Consider the following 21,971-nt stretch of genomic DNA (forward strand, 5'->3'; position numbering starts at 1 on the left):
CACTTGCTCAATTTTTTTTTTCGCAGAATGACTCAGGAACTTCACAAAAAAAGAAAAAAGTCTGTGCAAGTATCGGCTAACATCTGGATGATTTGGTAACAGTGCAACATGTTGCATTATTAATTTAGGTGTGTCATTTCAAGCTATCACATTAAATTAATGTAGACACCCTGGTGTTGAAATGGGTCTCAGCATCCTTGATTGTGTATTTTCTTTTCATTTTCTCCACATTTGGAAACCTTCAGGATGCTTAAAATTACCATAACTTTTTTTACTTAAAGTATCGGGACATAACATAATCTAATCCTCAACAGGTTTAATATTACAACCCTGGATGAACTAGAAAACATCGTGACACGTCATGCTGTGTCATTATTTATGTGACAAAGGTTCATCCAAAGTGGAGAAGCAGTGTGTGCCAAACTAAATGCATCCTGAATGCTTCCATAGGAATTAAGAGGGTAAGTAGCAGCCAGCCAATCAGATACACTTGATTAACTGATCATCAGGAAGCGTGAACACCTCTGTAAGAGCAGAAGCTCTGACAGTTTGCTGGTCTGGAGTGTTCAGCTCCAACAGCAAAGATCTTGGAGAAGAAACTGTTGCTGTCCACCAGTCTGAGAACGGCTGTAAGACCATCAGTCTACAGAGAGAAAGGTTCGCGACAGCCGCCAGTCTTCACAGCAGTGGACGTCCCAGCAAATTCATCCCCAGGTCAGACAAACTGCAGCAACCCAAGAGCCACAGCTCTGACTCTACAGGCCTCGGTTAGCATGCTTATGTTAAAGTTCACAACAGTTCAGTTAGAAAAAGACTGAACAAGAATCTTTCTCTTAAAGGTGTTTCTGCAAGCAAGCTGATTTATGAGGTGTACTCAGTTTTTCACAATACCACAAATGTGTCAAACATGAAATAATAAATCCTTGTTACACATTGTTACTGCTGACACCTTCACAGTCAACCTGTTAACACCCCCCCTCCACAAACAAGCACACACAGCCAAGCTCACCTGCTTTGTGTGTGGATGTCAGAGGAGATACGGGGCCCACATCTTCCCAGCATTTTGAACACAATAAAAACATGAAAGAAGCAGAAGAAGAAAAAAAAAATGCTCAGCAGGGCATCAACGCCTCCGGCCTGCGAAAGTCTGTGTACATGCCAACAGGCTGATAAACACTGAGGAGCTGGGAAGAAAATGAAGCAAGAGGTTGGAGGTTCAACATTAGCTGATATTCTTCTCAAAAAGTCTGCGCTCCTCAGTTTAGTTGAGTCTTGTTGCTATTTTGCTATTTATTTTCAGCCAGGCTCTGTAACATAGTTGATGACGATCTGAGGGGCTTTAAAACCATCTCAGGTATGCGCGACATGTTTTGAACATGCTGCTGAAACACAACTTAACAATTAAAGTTCAGCGACTGAGGAATTAGCATATGCAGACTGAAGCAGGTCATGCACCATGAGCCTGACATCAGACACAAAGACTAAATCACATCAGTGCGCGCTGACAGTAAACCTGAGAACAGTGTGAATGTGAATGCAGTTCAGGATGTCTGAGAGCCCAGAGCTTAACTGCATCAGTTCCAATATATGTTGATACCCGGTGGCTGAATTTGGGGTTTTCTTTAATTACATATAATTTGTGCCACAATTTAATACATAAAAAACCACATCTGAACTACCTGATATTCAAAATTTCCTGGAGGAGGACCCCAGGCTACAAGCTTTGTGTGTAAATCTGTATTTATGCAACTGTACGCCATCTAAACTGAGCAATCAGTTTGACATCACTGTCCTAACGATGTGCAAACATGGGCCACTGGAGTAATAGGAAGAGCAGCTTGCCATATCAGACAGCTTCCTGTGCAACCATGTGACATAAACTAAAGAGATGTTTCCAGGAAGGTCATCTCATATAACCCATGTTAGAGAGACAGCAAATGACAAACAATAACTCTTCTGACCAGCCATAAAATGTACAATCATGGCCACTTCAGGCATTATCAATCAAACTGTGTTATAATACTACTGCCTTTAACCCCTTTTCAGTAATTATATCCCCCCAGTCTGGTCTGTGCCCCGACTAATAAATATCAGGCTGAACTGGTTTTGCACATCTCTGAAATTAAAGCTGCATGTGTGCAATAATAAATTAGGTACTGGGTGACGACAGAAACATGCATGTGAACAATCTGCTCTGTAGCTGTGTGCTTATCATCCATAATGATCTTCATTTAAATACTTATAGTGTGACATCCAACATCAGACCTGAAAAGAAAAAAGTGCACCAGTTTGTGATGAGCTTCAGTTCAGTTCAATTTTATTTATATGGCACCAAATCACAACAAACAGTCACCTCAAGGTGCTTTATACTGTAAGGTAAAGACCCTACAATAACACAGAGAAAACCCAACAATCACATGACCCCCTATGAGCAGCACTTGGTGACAGTGGGAAGGAAAAACTCCCTTTAACAGGAAGAAACCTCCAGCAGAACCAAGCTCAGGGACGGGGGGGGGGGGTCATCTGCTGTGAGGGGACTACCGTATAAACAGAGTGAAAAGAGATGAACAGATGAGAAACACTCAGTGCATCATAGGAATCTTCTGCTTGTGTTTCTTAGTCCTTCTTACACTCTAGTTTCTCAGTTTGTTGTAGTTTTGTATTGTTTTGGGTTTTTTTGTTAATTATAGGTTATTGTGAGTTCCCTGTGTTCTCGTGTCCTTGTGTGCTGGTGTCTGTTATCCCTTCCGTGTCAGGTCTTCAGTGTTTGTGTTTCAGGTGTGTGCGTCTTCCCTGTTCAGTTGTTTCCCCGTCTTGTGTCAGCTTAGGTGTTGTAGTTTAGATTCCCTCTGTGCCAGTCTCCTTATGTGTCAAGTCTGCGTGTACCATGTTTGGGTTACTTCCTGTTTTATTTTGACACTTCTTTGTCCTGTGTCCTTGTCTTTTGCTTTAGCTCCCTGAGTCTCGTTAGTGTTATTCTGTTCACCTGTTCTGTTCACCCCTCGTTTCCTCTGGATTTATTGTTTTCTCCTGGTCAGATGTCAGAGTCTTGTTTTTGTGGCAGTGGTTTTGGGCCTGTGTTTGCACAGCTTCTTGGTTTCCATAGTTTTCTTCCAGTTTAGGTTTTGTTATCTCCTCTTGGTTTTTGTACTTGCTTGCGTTAGCCGCAATAAAGGCTCGTTTTTGTTTTACACCTCTACCTGTGTCCCGTGTTTGGGTCCTCGCCTCCTTCACACGCCACATGGCTTGCGCCCCCACACTGTGACAAAACCAAAGATCTTCTGTTGTTAGATGTCTATGAATGACCATCTCAGAAATGTTTTTATTTTTGTGGGTCTTCTTGTTTGTTACTCGAAAGGATGGCTTGAAGAAAATACAGATCCATCCAAGGTAAACTTCCATAGCTGTAACCCCGTCCCTCACAGTGTTTAGTCTTTTTGCTTTGTGAGAATTGGACGTAAAGGTGATCTTGAAATTTAATCAGTAATTCTGAGTACTCAATTTCAAGCATTCCAAGCCTTCATAATCATTTAGTGAAAAATCCAAAGCAAAGCCTCTGACACAAAAAAAGCTGCTGCAGAAATGGATCTTTGCAACGAAACAGCTCTAAATAATTAACCTCTGTCCACTTGGCAGAGCCATTACTCTTCCAGAGAAGTTAGAGAGAATTCACTTCACATTTCAGCAGAAGTGCGTGCGCTCGAGCATGTGTGTGTAGATGCGTTGGAGGTGCATGGTATTTTTATGTCAGCATGTGGGTGTGCTGTGTGTGTGTGAGAGAGCATATTTTGCTACTTTTACTGAGATTTTTATGTTTCTGAGAGGTTTTTAAAGAATTACTCCTTTGCTTTTGTATGCCTGCACCACTCAGTAAGTTAGCACTTTACTCCCATGTCTCATAATAAATCTAGCAAAAGCTCTATTGATTAGGTGGCCTCCAATAAATTATGGTGACTAATTAAGTAGTCTCCCCTTCCATCCCTGAGCTGAATAACTGCAGCTTTATGATGCACGCTGAAAAAAAGGAAAGATAGAAAAGTTGATATTTCATCATTTTCTGTTATTTGTTGTAATTTTCCCACAGAGCTCACCCACTGGTTTCTGGACTCTGAATTTTGGCAGCTGCCATCAAAGCTTTTAGTGCCATAAACCAGATTCTGAAGTTGTCAGCTGCCAGTAATAAGCTACATCTGTAAATGTTATGGGTGCAGCTCACAGACCAATGACGCGACACCACTTCACTCACATAACCAAAGCACAAACTTCTCAGATGGGCTTTAACTCATAAGCAGCCAAATTATGTGTCAGATGATTCCATAAAATTGCTCCAAGCCCACAAACACGATCAGAGACTCGAGTTTAGCGGCCAGCAATCAGTCACGACGCAAACCTGTCAATAAAAGTGACTCCTGATTTTAAGCCTGAATATCGGGATATAAGAATAATTTCCTGTCAGCTATAGAATTTTGTTCCAGTGGCACAAAAAGGTTTTATGATCTCAGCATTTCTAAAGTTATTTTCTACAACCCTGTTCTCATCAGCAGAGGTCTTTATCTGTGCACAGGATCAAGAGTTGCATCAGAATTTCAGCAGAACTCTGTGAATGTTTGTGTTTGTGTGTGTGTGTGTGTGTGTGTGTGTGTGTGTGTGGTGTTATCTGGCAGTTGTGTAGTTAGCTTTGTCTTAATCTTTGTGTCTTCTGGATGACTGGCCACATATTTATGCTCTAACTATCTGCCTATGCAGGCTTCCTACTGGATTCCTCAGAATAGTGGAGTGATGTATGACTTCCTGCCCAGGCAGTATTTCCTCAGTTGCTGGGTAGTATTTTAGAGCATGGTTCACTTATAAGCTGACCTTGGCTCGGATTCACAGCGACTGCGTTGTTAGTTTCTCAAGGAAGTCTGAGGTCTTGGAAAAACCAGGCCAAATATGATTTGCAGACATTGAACTTGGAAGACCGTGATGAGTGGGGTTTGGCACACTTAGGCAGCTGTGATTATGCAAGACGGTTTCCCTGAAACCATTCACCTCCACTTCATTAGAATATTTTTAACTTGAACAGCCCTGTTTTTATTATATGTTCCAAGTTACAAACCAAGCAAAAAGCACGTAAAGCAGCTGAGACCTGCTTACATTTGAGCAACATCTGCCCAGATAATCACGTGGCTGCACTGCAGGCCATTGCAAGAATATTCAGGCATTACCTTTTTGACATAAACTCCACACAGCCTGGATTTGAACCCAGGACCTTCTTGCTGTGAGCTGACAGTACCACCCCCCACCCCACACAGAGCTCATTTTAAAACCTACATAAAGTTTTACAGTGGCTGATAATCCCTATAACACCTACAGCTCATTACTGTCATTTCTTTTAAATAGGATAATTTACTGATTGATTTCCCGCGCAGCCGCCTGTTGTGCCATCATTCAGTCATTAGCTGTAATTCTACACTAATGCACTGAAAACAGCCCGACTTTTCCTTCTTCAGAGAATTTAGGTTTGTGGAAGGAAAGCGTCAGTTCGGTTTCCCTGAAATCTTTGACTGTGACACTGCTGAGTGCCAGTGGTTTGCTTCATCATCTTCTACCTCGGAACGATCCGCTCACCTCTTCATGCAAAGGGGGAAGAAAGGAAGGAGGAAGGGAAAGTGAAAGAGCTGGCCCTGTGCCGTGCTCGCTTAGACTTTGATGCAATTGCGGTCAAATTGGGGAACCGATAGTGTCCAACAACATATAGATTTCTATTCTGATGCAGGTGAGACGGTGATTATGGTCCATGTCGGAATTAAAAATGACCTCAAGCCATTTAGTAAAAGGAAGTACTGTCCCAGAAGATGTTTCTGTTACTTAAAATAATGAATAATGGTGGTGAGCATGTCCTTCACAAGTAACCTATGACACATGTCCTGCTAAACGCTGTCCTGCTAATGACTTCTACATTTGACTCAGGTGTGTTGAAGCAGAGACACATCTAAAACCTGCAGGACAGTGGCCCTCGAGGCCTGGAGTTTGACACCCCTGCTCTAGACTGAAACTAGAAAAGTGTGCACTCCTGTGGTTTTTTGTTCATCCACAGCATCCTACCATCCAGCAGCACAAAATGACACAACACTTCAGTGTCAGCACCTTCTTTCATCCACAAACATATCATCATATCCTCTCCAACAATTAAAAAACATGAAAACGACAGTTACCAACAGAAACCACTATCCTCTGAACAGACACATTACAAACAGTAAAACTGCTCGGCGTGTACAAGTACAGTTTTCCTACGAAGCTCCAATCACGTGCTGCCTCCCTAACCTGCCATCAGAGCAGCATCCTGTTGAATCTGTGCTTTGAAACATTAAGGCAGCTCTGAAGGCAAAAGGGGTCCAACCCAGTACCTAATAAAGTGGCAACTCAGTGTGTCAACAGTCATTTTTAGTACCTTTTAAACAGTGTTGAGCAGTATTAAAGCAAAACGCTGATTAAACTGTTTTAAAAGCAAATGTCTCTGATTAGCTGCTATTTATATACAAGAATTCAACATTAATAATAATGGCTGCTCATCTTTCTTCATAAAGGAAAATTAAAAATGTCACTTTGTGTAATCAAGCAATCTTTAACATATGTCCAGATATGAATCAATCAATACTTTATTCTGATCAGACTGTTTGTTAAAAAGCACAGCTTCGTTTTAAACAGAATAACAATGGCAACATTTCTGAGGTCTGCTCTCAGTAACAGGAGGGAAACTCTGCAACTGCACCGCCAGAGGGCGCTGTTCGCTGTGATTCTAGGTGCTGCCGCTAGAGACCAGCAGCACCTCACACCTGTTGCATCTGCGTGTAAGGATTAGTAAACAGCGCTCTCTAGAGGTTCACTGCAACCATTACACAGACATCAACTCTTAGACGTTGTTTTCAAGTTTAAGCGGCCTCCAGAAACTTTGCCTCAGACAGATCGGGCTGCCATATTCTCAGGCTGCAGGGTGGAGGAGGCGAAGGAGCAGTGCATGATGGGGCAGAAGGGCTCGTGGGCTCTGAGAGCTTCGGTAAGCAGGTGCTGCTCCTCTGACAGAGAATCCACCTGGAGAGAAACTCTCTGTTACTGCTGTGTAAATGCTCTGAAGATCCACCAGAAGTATTTTGTAATCTCCTGTAATTTGGTGTAAATTATTTAATTTCTATTTCCGCTGTTTTTAATGCATTTTATACATAAAGGACCCGGTGCTGTAGAAATAAAGTGGCTGTAAAACTGAGAACAGCAGCAAGGCGACGTCTGGGAGGAGCGGCTGGACGTTACCTGAGCAGCATCACATTAAAGACAGGCTGTTTTTTTTTCCCTTTAAATCAGCAGTTTGTTTACCTCCCTCCTCAGCTTCCTGTTCCTCTGCTCGAGCAGCTCACAGGCCTGCAGTTGAACAGTAGAGGAAAAAGGGGGAAGGGGAACTGAGCATTAAAAATGGAGTGTTGCAATGTAATGGTTACAATAAAAAAAAGCTTTCGTGTATATTAAAAATAATAGGATTCATTTGAAAAACTGAGGTTGACCTCATATTTCACCACTTGTTGAAGTTATGGAAATTTGGGGATTTTTGCATAGCCACAGATAAATCTGGCTGCAACACGTGTGAAGATAAATGCACAATGGGATTTTTATTGCTGCAGTCCAAACATATAGCCACACAATATCTTCAATAAGATGGAGAAAGCACTCTGTAATCTCTAGATTTGGTCAGAGAAGCATGCCTGAATACAGATGTTTGTTTTGGTTTTTTATTCAAAGTAAAACCAGAGAAATAAAACGTGTCAGCAATAATAGATCTCAGGTTTTGCATATTCAGCAGGTTTGTTTTCAGTACAAAGAAATGTATTTGCATGATCCTGGGCTTAAACACCTCCCTTCAGCCACAGGTCTGTTACAGCCAGTAACAGGGCTGTAACACCTCTCAGTCTTCTGGCTCTGATGAAATTAACAGCTCAGACAATCACGATGCAACTCGTTCTTAATGACTTGCAATAACAAACGTTCCTGAAGCAAAAAACTAAAACGAGCAATATTTTGCAAAGCTATTCAGGACAAAAATAAACCTTTTGGAGGGCCACTTCTGGCCCACGTGCCACATGTTTGACATCCCGACTTCATGCATAAACAGGCAGAAGGGTTCACACACCTCGTGCAGCACGTCGGCTCTCTGCGTTTGTCTTTTCCGGCTCTTCTGAGCTGCAACTCTGTTCTTTTCTCTCCTCTTCATCCTCCGACCTTCATCCTCTGAACACTGACACACACGCACGTGCACACACACACACACACACACACACACACACACACACACAGGACTTTAAAGTGTGGAAAAAAGTCCTGTTCTGACAAGTTTTGCATTTTATATTTTGTGTTTCTTTTGTTCATTGTTTAACCTGAGTTTGTTTGTGCAAACACGTTTTTGCATTTTCACCCGAGGACACGTTAAATTGTCCCTGACAACATTACATCACATCAGTTTCTGACACAACCACAGCCTCCGTGTGAAGCACTGAGGGCGACTGCAGCGAGATTAGCCTCTAAACAGAATTTGACACTTTAAACCTGCATACCCCTGACCTTTGACCTCCCCGAGGATGAGGAGCAAGGTCAATAGTGGCAAAGAACTAAATGCGCACACATAAACAAAACAAAACTTTCCTACCTCCCATCCTTCACAGAGCTGGCTGGTCTTGATGTTATTCTGTTGAGACTGGCATGAAAGACCAGAGTCTGACATCACAGGCTTTAAAATTCAAACCTAAACCGAGAAGAACGGGGACGGTTTCCTGCACGCCGGTTCTGTCAGAGGAGCGCCGTGTGCGTGCGCGCCGGGCACCGAGTGCAGCGAAGTTCAAACAAACCGGTTAAAAAACTAGCTCGAGTTTCACTTCAACTTTCATCTTGCTTTTCAATTTCGCTGCCTTTTTTAAAGAAGTGGCGAGGACAGTTAATGTAAGTCACGTGACTCGGGGGGCCCCCCCCACGGTTAACCTGTGTTTAGTATGTAGAAGTTTGCTTTCAGGGCTTTTCTACCAGAAAACCAACTGAGATGATGATAAAAAAAAAAAAAAATGACCAGAGTCAACAGAGGAAGCAGCTCCAGTCCCTGTAATTATTCATTTATTTGTAACAGTCAGATTCATTCAATTTAAGCACCAAAACTACTTGGTTAGATTCACAAAAGCAAATTCTTTGCATTAAAATATACCCATATCATAAAGTAGCAACACAATCACATATTTAATCAAACTGACACACCTTAACTGTACATAAAAAGTTTATATATCTCTTTAAAGTGGGACATAAACTGTCAAACATGAGGAAGAAGTTTTATTCAAGGAGAAAATACAAGCAAAGCATCTGGAATTATGTTTTATACAATATGCACAAGATAACAGAAATCCATCTTCTCTTATCCTCGCAGAGACGTTCCACACGGGAAGGACCGGCCAGATGGTGGATTCAAACCCAGGACCTTCCTGCTGTGAGGCAACAGTGATCACCACCGTGCCACCAGAACAGAAATCACTTATTTGATTCACTCAAATCCTCAGCACTAAAAATCACGTGAGGGCTCCTATAGCAAAAATCCCTTCAGGGTAAAATGTTCTTCTAAAGGAACACAAATGAATCTGGTGCCGGTCGAGCTGAGACAACGTGGAAAAGCTGCAGAGGATTAAACCTCTGATGACACTTTTTGTTGCAACTGGAAACACAAATCAGGCAGTTTTGTGCATTTCTGGTTGGGAAAACTTTCAGCCCACACATGAAACAGAAACTTCTGTTTGGCTTCATGGTAAAGACTGAGCACGTTTACGGTTATTAATTTCAGCCACAGAATGAATATTAAAAAAAGGATGTACGCACTGTGACATAATCTCTTGCATTTTAAGGTCTCAGTGTTGCTGTTTTGGCCACCACCGTTCTGGTTTTCCAGAGCCCACAGTGGGCGAGTGCAGTCTGGCACAGACACGCAGACTGAGGCCTGTTAATCAGTGCAGTGTAATAAAATACTAGAATTTCACTCACCAAAAATGAAGCAGAAGCTTCCTGAATGGTCTGAACCTCAAAGCAGGACAGAGTTTATCATTTGTCAGATAATAAAAGGCTCCAAAATGCACCGACAGCACAGAAAAGTGCACTGAATCAGCCGAGGTGAGGCGCAGAGGTAACAGCTGCCTGTGAAAGCAGCCCCCACCTTTAAGCCATAACAAAATCAATACAGCTGAGTTATTAAAGAAAAACTGCATTTAAAATTAAAAAAAAAAAAAAAGGGTGAAATTGGCTGCAAAGAAGAATTTTTCCATAACACATATTTCTGCAGTAAAGTTGGAGTCTCCATTGGGATTCACTGCTTTTACAGTCAGGCTCAAGCGGCCGTTAGAGGAGCTGCAGCTTTTGGCTCTGGTTTAATCTTTCTGCATGAATTCAGCAAAATCTCTTCATATTTCAGAAAAATCTGGGCTGTTTTCAAAATAAACATGAAGCGTCTTTTTCTCCAACTGTGGAAAATTTAACTTTTTTCCTCCATTACATCAGCTTGAAGTGTCACTCCAGCTTGCCCTCTCCCACGGAGCACTCTGGTTTCTTGGCTTGGGGCACATAGCCCTCTGCGGCTGCCGCTTCCTCTACGGCTCTCTTAATTGGTTGTTTGTTTCCCATAGCGCTTTTCACAGGGGGAAAGGGAGCTTCTGATTGGTCATTAAAACCAAACACTTCTCTGTGGATCTCCAGAGAGGCTTGACTGGGTTTCGTTTTGAGGATTTCACAGAGGCCTTCAGCTTGTGTTTGCAGAGTGTTGATAGACTGTAGAAGAAAACGTGTGTCAGTAATGACTCTGTACATAAAGGCAGATGTGCGAAAGGTTTTCAGTGTGTTACCTTTATAACCTGGATGGCCTGCTTTACCACCCCAGGAGCAGCTGCTGACAAATCATTCATGATGTTCTCTGTGAAACACACACAAGTACGGCACTCTTATGGAAGGCAGTGACGCGTGCGTGCAAAAGATCTATTTGGCATGTTGTCGTCATCCACACTGTTGTGGTAAAGATCTTTTTGCAGAGCTTTCATGAGGCCATGCTCGACTTTGCTTCTCTTTTCTAGAATCATTTATTATTTTCAAGCCAAAAAAACTCCCAGCATGTCATCGTGTCCTACTCTGTGCTCTGCAGTAACATCCTTCATTTTATCTGAAGGACGACAGTTACTGAGCTCTCCCCGGGTTATTTTATTTCTTTATGTAGAAAATAAAGCATTCAGCATTCAGGAAGCAATTTACTATGAAAATAATGCAGTCATGTTGTAAAGAACTTTCAAGAATTTACATCTTCATCACATTTAAATTCAACAATTTTCACAGATATCCCACGAAAACTACTGCTCGCTTAAAATAAATATAACGAGTGATAACAATGGATAAACTGTAGTGATACTACAGTTTATCCATTGTTATTGCTTCACGAGTCATTCATAATCTGCCAACATGTTTTAATTCCCAGCCGTCGCCTCAGTCTGCTGAAAATGGTGAACAAGAAGTACTGATGCATTTAGGTATTTCACTTCAGTGACGCTGAAACTTTCATGTCTGCCTTAAAAAAGAACCAGTTCTTCCTAAATTCACTTTAAAATAGAACTTTTGACCCTCAGTGGATAAAGGGCACTTTATGTGGGTTTTTTTGACCTAAATGTAACCATAGGAGTGTCCAAACTTTAAAACAGTAAAAGACATGTGCTGCCAGCAGTGCAGTGCTCAGGAAGTCACTGCTATACTTGTAATGTTTTGCTGTGTGGGCAGCATCTGAAAACAGTAGAAGCTAAAATAAAAAAATGTGTGGGTGTGTGTGTGTGTGGGTCTGTGTGTGCGCCTGTAAAAGTGATCAGACCTTGATCAGAATCTTTGACCACCTCTTGAGGTTTGACTGTCCGCTCATACAGCTCCTGAAACACCAACACAGCTGAAGTTAGAACTCCTGTGGATCCTGCAGTTAGTGTAGATTCGAGGTATTTACATGTTATGGTGCTCATGTGCTTTAGTTGCCTAATAGACTTGTTAATTTGTTTAACAATTAGACAGACTGATGCACAGTAAATCAGTCCTGGTAAATAACTAGACAAACAGAACAAAGTCCCACCATGACTTTGCGCTCAGCCTTGAGGGCATGCACCACATGGGGAAGGATCTTTTTGGGGAATGTACGGCGCCTTCTTGTGGTCTCAACGACGGTATCGTCCAGGAGGCTTTCCAGATCTATAGGTTCGACCTCTGCTGAGCATGTTAGTGGTGGAGAAGCAGACAGCAGTTTGTTAAATAAAGGTGCTATTCAGATATATGAATTCAGAACAAAACAAGTGGTAAAGAGAATGAAGAGGCCGAAGGATCACCTTCATCATCAGGCACCTCCTCCCAAGGGCTTCCATTCACCAGCACATTAGCCTGAACAGCAACCTCAAAATTCTGCACAGTTTTGACAGACAAACACACAATCAGCAGTAACACACATTAAAAATAATGTCAGCTGTGCAACTGCAACAGGATCAGATTAGTTAAAGTTTCTATTTTGGTCAACACAGAAAGCCACATTGCACTTTATTTTGCAGAGTTAATCTGTGTAATCTGAGCCCAAAGACGAGTGCCAGGATCATTTTCAGGAAATACTGTCGTTCAAGCACGCCGGAGTCATTCTGGAAATACAGAGTTGCTTTTGCACGTAAATCACCTCAAGCTGAAAAAGAGCTACAACTCTTCTGCAAGAGTGAAACACTGTTTTCTATATCTGTGCATTTGATTCATCAGTCAGCACACGTGTTAAAACACTAAGGAGAAAAAAAGAATCCTGAGATCTCCAAACAGCATTTTCACTCCATTTAAACAGATTCTGTCTCAGAGCACTTGGGCCACCCCTGAGTGAAATTTAGGGCTGCCACAATATCCTCTGGTGATTAAAGACATTCACTTTAGTGACATTAATGTATGTCTAATATAGATTTTTTTGTGTGTTATTGATCACTGCACGTTGTCTCTTTTAGGCATTACACTCAGAGTCAGAGTTAAGGGACGTGCAGAGAACAAATCTGTAATTAACTGCAATAAAAGATATGCAAAAAAACCAACTAATTAACGCTGTTTTAAGGATCTGTTATTAATACATTTTGTTTTTAAGAATTTCACCACTAATTTTCTTGTTACTGGACTAATTTTCTAACATATTTTGCTGTCTCTTGATGTTTATGCTCAATTTGATGATTTACTTTACTAGTTCTGAATCCAACAAGAAGAAATGACGTTAAAGCGCGAGACAGAAAAGTCTCAGTAGTTTCTTCTTTTGGCCGCTCCCTTTAGGGGTCGACACACAGACCATCTGCCTCCATCACCTTCACTACATCCACAAATCTTCTCTGAGGTCTTCCTCTTTTCTTTCTGCCTGACAGCTCCATATTCAGCATCCTTTGTCCACTATATCCACCATCCCTCCTTTGCACATGTTCAAACCATCTCAGCTCAACTTTGTCTCCAAACCGCTCAGCCCGAGGTGTCCCTCTGATGGACTCATTTCTAATCTCGTCCATCCTGGTCACTCCCACTGAAGAGCTTAACATCTTCAGCTCGGCCTCCTGCGTTTTTTTCAGTGCCACTGTCTCCATCACACTGCTACATCACATCAGGTCTCACTACCATCATGTAAAAAGTATCTATACAAAAAAAAAGTTATAATATAAATAAGCGGAAACTTGTAAGTTAATCCCAGCAAATATTAAAAGGGGCTTTCACCGTTGTTGCGGCTGTATTTGACCGTTAACGGCGACGCAAACATTAAATTCAAACTTTTAAAATTTAATTTGGCGTAAACCTCTATCCGGCGTGAGAAAGACAACTCACGGATCCATTATTAACAAAATCCTTAGTTAAGGCTCTGCAGAACCGCCTGCTATGCACAGTTTAGTAACCCCCACATCATCATCTGTACTGCAGCCCCCACAGACGGCAGCAGGGACTCGGACTCACCGCCAGCAGCTCCTGCAGTAAAACCCTCTTCGTCTCCTCCGGGAAGTCCTCCGGCTGTCCGTCCAGAGCCGTCTTTAAAAGTTCTTTATACTTATTCACCTGTTCACTCACTTCCTTCTTCGAAGTTACCTGCACCCTGTATTCTTCCTTTATTTCCCCACTTTCTGAGATCTTACTCTCTGCCGCCTCCATCTTTACCGCCAAACTGTTTATATTTTTAACGCAACCCGGAACTGGATGTAGAACCTACTGCCAAATCTGACCGTGAAGGAACATTTAATTACCAGAGGTCCGTTCCGGGGTGGTTGGTAGCGATGCTACTAAAGCAAAGCTGTCAGAGTTATTCCAGTTTTATTTTTATCTCTTACCTTTAATTTATTAATTTTCAATGGAGAATGGCTTCGTTGACTGTCACTGTCATATTTCGGCTCATGAGTTTGAAGAGGTAAACTCTGTTATTCCCGGCAGGAGGTTTAGGACAGACATGTTTTCATTTACAGCTCCTAGCTTTACACCCACACCTAACACACAAAGCCTTTGTTTCTTTGTAGGATTGTGAGGATGTGATCCAGAGGACGAGGGAGGTAAGCAGCGTGAACTCCTTTGAGCCCAGAAGATCTTTGCAGATCCCAAATTCATACATTTTATACATTTTTACTAACTTTGTCTGGGCCATTTGAAAGCAGTTATATACTTGTAGTTATATGTTTCATGTTGGTTCACACAAGTATAGCAGGTACAGATTAATATAATATTTAAAACGCAGTTGGTATGAAAGCAGTTTTTGTGTCTTCGTGTGTAGGCTGGTGTAAAGACTGTGGTTGCAGTTACAGAAGCAGTTGAAGAGTTTGCCCGCGTCCTCCAGCTTCAGGAAAGGTCTGCATGCCTGCAAAGTGCATTCTCTGTCATACTACACTGAGGGCCAGTGCAGTAAATACAAGTAACAACAAGAAAGATTATCTCGAGAAAATAAAACCTGCAATATTCACTAAACTGAGCTGAGACAGGAAAAAACAAGACATGCTTTCAGCTTTGTGTTGATTGAATACATAAAACCATTGAAGCACAAAAAGGGTTAAGTTTTCTCGACTATTATTTGTGGAGTAAAAGCATGCAGACACACTGAGGTGAGATCATCTGTGCTGACAGTAAGAGCAGAGCTTGTGTTACTTCATGCAGAGTGTAGAGAAAGCAAATGTATACACTGTTGTGCTCAGCCGCTCCCAGCTGGAAAGCAATGCATTTGTTATCTTTGGTGTCATGTTGACTTTCTTTCTCACAGATATCCAGATCTTGTGGCTCCATGTTTTGGCATCCACCCACTGCAGGCTGGCGGCGGGCCTCAGCAGCGCAGTGTGAAACCTCAGGTAAGTAAAACAATCTGCAGCACATCCGACTTTTAAATATTTGACTTTAACAATGATGAGAAAATGGGAAGAGAATCGACATCCAGACTTCACAGCTCTGTCCCCAGTGGAGAGCTGAAGCCTGCAGTGAAGGAGGGACACACAGTAATTCATGCAGTTTGTTTACCGAGGCTGTGGTGTAAAAATAAGCAGCAACTCCTGATACAGAAAAGGTTTCTACATGCTTTCCACTAAAACACACATAGATATAATCTCAGTGCTAATCACGTCCAATTTAATATTCTAATTATTACTTTATACACTCACTGACCACTTCATTAGGTACACTTTACTGTGTTGGACCCTCCTTTGGCTTTCAGAACTGCCTTAATTCTTCATGGATTCAATGAGGTGCTGCAAACATTCCTTCATGATTTTGGTCCATGTTGAAATGACAGCATCACACAGCTGCTGCAGATTATTCAGCTGCATCCATGATGTGAATCTCCCGTTTTATAGGACGTGGGCAACAACATTATTCAGAAAGGCTGTGGTATTTAAACAATGCTCAGCTAGCACCAAGGTGCCCAAAGTGTGCAATAATGTCCTCCACACCGTGACATCACCAGTCTGAACCGCTGATACAAGCCAGGATGGATCCAGGCTTTCATGTTGTTGCTTCAGTTTGTTTATCAGGTCTGGTGTTGGACAATTTTGGTGAGTCTGCAAGTAAAAGCCTCAATTTCTCTTAGCTGACAGGAGGGACGGCGAGGTGGTCTTCTGCTGTCCGTCTGCTTCAGCATGCTGACCATGTCTACATGCCTAAATGCAGTGAGTTTCTGCAATGTGATTGGCTGGTTAGATTTTAGCATCAACAAGCAGCTGGACAGGTGTACAGAACAAAGTGTCCAATTAATGTGTATATATATTTATATAAAAAGATTGTGAGCCTTCTGTACATTGAATGCACCTCCCTGTTGATGCATTTTTGCTGTTCCACAGGATCTGGACGCGGCCGTTCCACAGTTCTATAACCACAGAGAACGCCTCGTTGCTGTTGGAGAGGTAGATGTTAATCCGCTAATTAAACCTCACACTAACTTTGTCATCAACCACATTGCATCACACAAACCCAATGTCCTGGCAGCACCTCACAATATCATAACAGCCACAAACAATTCCAGCATGATCCCAGACAAGCCCCCACTTGTTACGAACCGGACCGGGCCATGACAAAAAGGGAGATGCACAGAAATGCTAATTAAAAGTTTTTTTTTAATTAAAGGAACAGAAGCAGAACTCAAACTAATCACGATATGTGTAATCAGTACAATCAATAATGTCAGTGAGTGCATGAGTGAAATAATGGTGTATGCAATGTTGTCCAGTGCAAAAAAAAAAAACAAACCAAAAGCCAAAGTAGTGTCTCAAGGAGGAGAGCCCCCATCAACTGACCTGTGAGAACTTACATAGAGCACTGGCACACACTGGGCTCAGGTGTTGTCAATGTCACTGATTGGCAAATGAGTCACTCCAGCCCTCCAATGCTTGCAGGACACCTGCTACACAAGAAGGCCAAAATAAAGGCAGGGCAGAGTGGGTCATCACAGCTTTTTTTTAAACTATTTATTTTATTGCAGAATTAATATGATTTTGTGGGCTGTCAGCTGCAGGCCCCTAACTCCAGGCTCTTCACGTGGATGAGAAGTGTGATGCATCTCAGACTCCACACGATCACTAAGGAAAGCTGTAATTCCATGACTGCAACTTCACACATAAATACACCGGCTCCTGGAGGTTTAAGGATGTCCAGAGATCCAGTCGTCTCTCACACACACACACACACACACACACACACATTGTTTCTGCCCCCAGTTAACGAATCCTTTAAGTTTTAATGTAACTTCTCTCAAAGCAAAGCAGATTAAACCTGTTAAAAGCCCCCGTTTACCTCCTAATCTCTCTTGTAAGAAGAGGTTAATGAACACAGTGTCAGTCTTCCTCCGGCTCTCAGACAGTCACGTACGCTGTTCACCCTCCAGCAGGCTCTAATGCTGCAGGGAACTTCTACATGGTCTCAGTGAGGAATGTGTGTGTTTGAGCAGATTTCAGGCATCACAGGGCTGAGACAACACTCTCACTGCTGCTTCCAGCTGTTATTATTATTATATGGACTATGTTAGAGGCACTGAGAAGAGTTTGAATGTGTAACCCTTTTCCCTGTGAGTAGATTTAACTGAATTTGTTCTGTCAGTTTCTCTTTAATCTGCATCTGAGCGGCAGGATTGAGACTTAAACTGGAGTTGAACTTCTATCTGAAGGTTAAGCCTTGAAATTTGGCACATGAGGAAACTTTGTGGTTTTAGGCTAAATAATCAAAACCAATTTGACTCGACTTAATTTGGACTTGAGCTCCGTGAGAACTGAATCACCTGAGAGTTGATGACCTTAACCTCCTCTTTGCTGGAGGCTCGTGGTCCAGAGTTTTTTGGCAGGTTTGATAACATCAGTGTCTCTGTGTTTTATAGATGTTAGTTTACAGTTAAGTGGAAGAAAAATAAAGTTATGTTAGTGTTATATTGATGTTTATTTCATACATTTGTGGATCTTTTACTTACAAAATGTCATCAGTAAACAATTCACTGACATAGTTCAGAGTCTAGAGTTTAAGACTTGCCTTCACCTGAGACTTAAAAGCAAAGACATTATAGATATGAAGTTTTGATCTGCAGATCCTTAAAAAAAGTGTGCATCCTTTGAATAATGAACTTTTAGATCAGTGCTTTGAATGCCATTTTAATGGTGAGCATTTAGGGGCCTTTATGGACAATTAATAAAGCCTTAATTTGAGTTTACCTTCTAAGAAAATAATTCTGGTCTTCACATCAGACGTCCCTGCAGGACCTAAAAGCAGCCTGAGACTGTTTTTATCTCCTTTTGCTGTCAGGTTGGTTTGGACTTCACGCCCTGGTGCGCCCCCGCTCAGCAGGACCGGGACGACCAAATGAGCGTCTTCATTAAGCAGCTCAGCATCGCCAAGGAGCTGGACTTACCTGTGTGAGCACTAAATAAAAGAACTGTAGCTCAGACTGTCAGACTGAATTTCACTGCATGTTTATTGTAGTGTTCTTTCATTTATTTATTACCACAATGCAATTCTGGCCCCTCTGTGGCTGCTCGACCGTCATAAAGACTAAACAGGTGGGAAATGAGAAGCCCAGGATCTTACTGCCTTCGTTCCCATCGTGCCAACGTTTTTAAAATATGGCTTTAAGACATTTTAAGACCAAACAAGATTTTATTTTTACCTTAAAGACGGCCCAGTGCACCGAGGCCCGGAGTAAACATAAATGAGGACCTGCAGGAACCCTGATAAACTCAGCTGTACTATAACTTCTTTACAAAGTTATCACATATAAAATAGGCTGAAGCTGCATTTGAATAGCAGGAGGTATTCCTCTGTGTTCCTGTCATGATCAGACATGATCAAACTCATGACTCAGTGATGACAGTCTGGGATTCAGATCCTGCAGCTGCAGTTTCCATGTGAAAATCCTTCCTGAATGTGAAGTTTTTAATCCCGGCATAAATCTGTGTAACATTGTGACTTCCTGCACAGGAACGTGCACTCCCGATCAGCTGCTGCGGTCACGATTGAGACCATGAGAGGACAAGGTGGGTGTTACACTCCAGCGAATCATGCATCTGCAGACATTTGGACTTTATGACACATCCTGATTTTTTTTCTGCCAGGCGTCAGCCGAGCTCTGCTTCATAACTTTGCGGGAAAGCCATCGGTCGCTCTGGAAGGTGTGAAGGCGGGTTACCTCTTCTCTTTTCCCCCTGCTGTCTGCAGGAGCCGGCAGGTAAGGGGAGAAACATCCTCCTGTGGGAAACGGTTTGTGTCGCTGCTGATTTACCTGAGTAATTAATTTTAGTGTTGCTACACAGAGAGACAAGTTAATCAAGCAGATCCCGCTGGAACACATCTGTCTTGAAACCGACTCTCCTGCTCTGGGGATTGAGAAGCATGTGAGTTTCTAATGCTTCAAAATCATCAGCATATTTGGGATCTGTAACATAACCACAGATGTTTTTTTTTCTCTCTCTTTGTTTATCAGGTGAGGAACGAGCCCAGAAACATCGTTCTGCCCTGCCGCTACATCGCTGACATCAAAGGTGTTTCCTCAGAAACTGTTCAGCTCGTCACGGCACAAAATGCATACAGACTCTTCCCCAAAGCTAAAACATGCTAACACACACACACACACACACACACACACACACACACACACACACACACACACACACACACACACCAGGGGAAGCATAACCCAGCTCATGACTGTCTGTGCTTTGGTATTTTACTCAGCCTCAGATGCTCAATGTAACATGAATGTAAACATGTCAGATTTTAAGCTCATAATGGATACACGGTAATGTTTGAATAGCAGCACATTTAAAAAGTCATTTCAAGTCAGTCCTTGTTGCACAAGCACAAGATGAACCAAGTCTTGCAGAAACTGTAAATAATTGTTGAGTCGCTCTGGACTAAAGTTTTTGACGGATGGGTGAAAATTAATTTAAACTCAGTCTTTCATTTCAGTATTACCAATAACAAGTCTTTTTAAGACCTTGAGCTCATGCATCATGATCTCCAGCATATTCTGGGTATTGCATTATGTCAGATACACTTCATCGGTCCTGGAAATAAAACACTGAAAGCTGCGACACGTTTGGGTCTCAGATTTATGTGCAGCAGCAGCTCAGGTCGTCTTCTCAGGCTGCAGCTGTTTACACCAGGTGAGTTTTATCTGAAAGAGAGGAGACGTGGCTGACAGGAGTCAAACACCATTTTAGAGAAAATCAAATAATACAGTGATATGGAATCATTTTACTTCACTGACCACATCATGAGTTTAATCTCGACTGCAGCAGGAAAACCTCTGCATGAAAATTTTGCCCAAACTTTATAATAATATGTCTGTTTTTCCACGTTTAGTCTGTTGGGGCTCAGAAACATCTGCATGGCTCCTTAAGCATCTTACTGAGGTGTTACAGCAGATCCTGGGTGAACTCTTTCAGGCTGTGAAACTGGCCGTGATTCTGCCGCATGTTATATTTTAATTTGTTATAAACCAGGTAACCTGTAGGGTTAGGACCCCAGTGTGATGTCATGTGCAAGAGCAGCTTCAAACGCTCCTTCATCACTGAGGTTTCACTTTTCCACAGATTGCATTAACAGAAAAAGCCAGCACAGGTCATATGAAGGCAATAAATAAATTGCATCCTTCATAAACTCAATAACTTTGGAATGGGATCCTTGAGCCCTTCAGAGCTTAATTACCCAGATATTAAAATATTATTTGGGGCACATACACTTTCTCGTGTGTATATCGGATCTACAGGAATATTTCTGTAAAATCATCAATCCAGCTTTCTTACAGCTCTCCTCGAAGTGTCTTCTCTCCGGGAGATTGTCCGGGGGAGGTCGCTGGGTGCAGGCCGCGCTGTGCCGCGGTCCGCCGCTCAGAGCTGTAAGGAGAACCGGGCCGGTCTTCAGGTGACTCCGGTAATGTCTCCTCTGGGATCTCTCCCAGAACTGCCGGGGGTTCATCTCCACCTGACACCACGTCTCCCTGCGCTGACTGAGCTCCAGCAGAGCCTGCTGCTCACACTCGGACATCACTTCTTACCGGCGGTCTTAATTTGGGGTAAATTTCCTTTTATAAATTATCCAAAGTTAAGTTGTGACGACAGACTGTTACCAGGGCAACAAGAAACCAGAAGAAGCGCATCAAAGATCTTTTGTTGAGAAGATGAGCCACTCTGGTCAGCTCCCTCAGTTTTCTGCTGACCGGCTTGTATATTTGCTTTTCCTCCTCAGGATCAGGATTAGTGTAGTTTGGAATAGGAATCCTACAGCAGATATTAAGCTTTCGTGGAAGGCGTGAGTTTAGTTTCCTTTAGTTTTATTCGTTATTTGTCAGGAACAGGGTTATTATAGTTAACGAAAACGAACCAAATAATGAAAACTGAAACTGAAAAAACGTTGTTATCTGAAATAAATCAAAACTAAAATTAAAACGATAACTAACTAAAACTGTATTGTGAGTTAAAAAAAAAACTAACTGAAATTATTGGTAAAATGACCTTCCTTGTGAATTGATCATTTTTCTGCTCTCCGAGTTTAAGCTGGGAGGCCGGCGGGCAGCTGTGTGCGTGTGTGCGTGCACGTGCTCGGCCACTTCGGTAGGTTGTGCACAGAGGCCGCAAAGATCCTGCAAGTCTAGTTAGAGCATCTAACCAAGCTAGCTCCAAAACAAGCAGCTTCAGCATCAGGATGCAGCTGGATTTGACCTTTGACTCCTTCAAAGAGTTTGTTTTTGTCAAACACCACATGTAGCTGTTGTTAATCTGCTGCACTGAGGCTGAACTTTATTGTAGAAGTTTCTGTAGAATTTACTGAGTTTTAGAGTTCATATTTTTCTTTGTTTCTCCCTGTTGATGTTCATGTGTGTCCTTAATATTACACATATTTAGCATGTAGTGCTGCTGTCAGTGAACTGTTGGTTGTTGAATATATTTCTTTAAATGGGATTTTTGTTG

General features: G+C 42.2%; 4 protein-coding genes across 6 annotated transcripts; 1 reads left to right on the plus strand and 3 right to left on the minus strand.

The window, feature by feature from the left end:
• Positions 1-6,939: 6,939 nt before the first annotated feature.
• batf3 (basic leucine zipper transcription factor, ATF-like 3) lies at positions 6,940-8,820 on the minus strand. Its single transcript, XM_030722404.1, has 4 exons — positions 8,675-8,820; positions 8,162-8,266; positions 7,354-7,398; positions 6,940-7,074 (listed from the first exon to the last, which is right to left on the minus strand). The coding sequence occupies exons 1-4, from the start codon at positions 8,747-8,749 to the stop codon at positions 6,940-6,942; spliced, it is 360 nt and encodes a 119-aa protein (XP_030578264.1). The 5' UTR covers positions 8,750-8,820.
• A 326-nt stretch (positions 8,821-9,146) lies between these two features.
• nsl1 (NSL1 component of MIS12 kinetochore complex) lies at positions 9,147-14,244 on the minus strand. The gene is made up of 6 exons (XM_030721960.1): positions 14,017-14,244; positions 12,396-12,468; positions 12,146-12,276; positions 11,897-11,951; positions 10,893-10,960; positions 9,147-10,818 (listed from the first exon to the last, which is right to left on the minus strand). Exons 1-6 carry the CDS (start codon positions 14,206-14,208, stop codon positions 10,561-10,563), a joined length of 777 nt encoding a protein of 258 aa, XP_030577820.1. The 5' UTR covers positions 14,209-14,244; the 3' UTR covers positions 9,147-10,560.
• Positions 14,245-14,311: 67 nt separating this feature from the next.
• tatdn3 (TatD DNase domain containing 3) lies at positions 14,312-20,851 on the plus strand. Of its 3 annotated transcripts, none has more exons than XM_030721573.1 (11): positions 14,312-14,461; positions 14,568-14,600; positions 14,819-14,892; positions 15,299-15,383; positions 16,365-16,427; positions 18,310-18,419; positions 18,982-19,037; positions 19,116-19,228; positions 19,314-19,394; positions 19,484-19,624; positions 19,661-20,851. In XM_030721573.1, exons 1-10 carry the CDS (start codon positions 14,405-14,407, stop codon positions 19,616-19,618), a joined length of 807 nt encoding a protein of 268 aa, XP_030577433.1. In that variant the 5' UTR covers positions 14,312-14,404; the 3' UTR covers positions 19,619-19,624; positions 19,661-20,851. The 3 variants fall into 3 exon arrangements, with proteins under 3 accessions (XP_030577433.1, XP_030577434.1, XP_030577432.1); XM_030721574.1 differs by having other exon boundaries at positions 19,484-19,617; positions 19,654-20,851; XM_030721572.1 differs by lacking the exon at positions 19,661-20,851 and having other exon boundaries at positions 19,484-19,649.
• On the minus strand, positions 20,134-21,112 carry spata45 (spermatogenesis associated 45). The gene is made up of 2 exons (XM_030721575.1): positions 20,808-21,112; positions 20,134-20,176 (listed from the first exon to the last, which is right to left on the minus strand). Exons 1-2 carry the CDS (start codon positions 21,046-21,048, stop codon positions 20,157-20,159), a joined length of 261 nt encoding a protein of 86 aa, XP_030577435.1. The 5' UTR covers positions 21,049-21,112; the 3' UTR covers positions 20,134-20,156.
• Positions 21,113-21,971: the final 859 nt, after the last annotated feature.

The sequence above is a fragment of the Archocentrus centrarchus genome, chromosome 24 (genome assembly GCF_007364275.1).
Source record: "Archocentrus centrarchus isolate MPI-CPG fArcCen1 chromosome 24, fArcCen1, whole genome shotgun sequence".
NCBI classification, from domain to species: Eukaryota; Metazoa; Chordata; class Actinopteri; order Cichliformes; family Cichlidae; genus Archocentrus; species Archocentrus centrarchus.

Bases quoted from the DNA above. Each gene is read 5' to 3' on its own strand.
- batf3 (XM_030722404.1), bottom strand. From the start codon at position 8,749: ATGTCAGACTCTGGTCTTTCATGCCAGTCTCAACAGAATAACATCAAG. The intron at 8,267-8,674 runs GTAGGAAAGTTT...CGTGTGTGTCAG, and splicing joins AGCTCTGTGAAGGATGGGAG to TGTTCAGAGGATGAAGGTCG. The intron at 7,075-7,353 runs GTAAACAAACTG...GTTTCTCTCCAG, and splicing joins ACAGGAAGCTGAGGAGGGAG to GTGGATTCTCTGTCAGAGGA.
- nsl1 (XM_030721960.1), bottom strand. From the start codon at position 14,208: ATGGAGGCGGCAGAGAGTAAGATCTCAGAAAGTGGGGAAATAAAGGAA. The intron at 12,277-12,395 runs GTGATCCTTCGG...CATGCTCAGCAG, and splicing joins GGAGGTGCCTGATGATGAAG to AGGTCGAACCTATAGATCTG. The intron at 11,952-12,145 runs GTGGGACTTTGT...TTGGTGTTTCAG, and splicing joins AGGCTGAGCGCAAAGTCATG to GAGCTGTATGAGCGGACAGT.
- tatdn3 (XM_030721573.1), top strand. From the start codon at position 14,405: ATGGAGAATGGCTTCGTTGACTGTCACTGTCATATTTCGGCTCATGAG. The intron at 14,601-14,818 runs GTAAGCAGCGTG...CTTCGTGTGTAG, and splicing joins TGATCCAGAGGACGAGGGAG to GCTGGTGTAAAGACTGTGGT. The intron at 18,420-18,981 runs GTGAGCACTAAA...CTTCCTGCACAG, and splicing joins AAGGAGCTGGACTTACCTGT to GAACGTGCACTCCCGATCAG.
- spata45 (XM_030721575.1), bottom strand. From the start codon at position 21,048: ATGTCCGAGTGTGAGCAGCAGGCTCTGCTGGAGCTCAGTCAGCGCAGG. The intron at 20,177-20,807 runs GTAAGAAAGCTG...CCTCTCTTTCAG, and splicing joins AAGACACTTCGAGGAGAGCT to ATAAAACTCACCTGGTGTAA.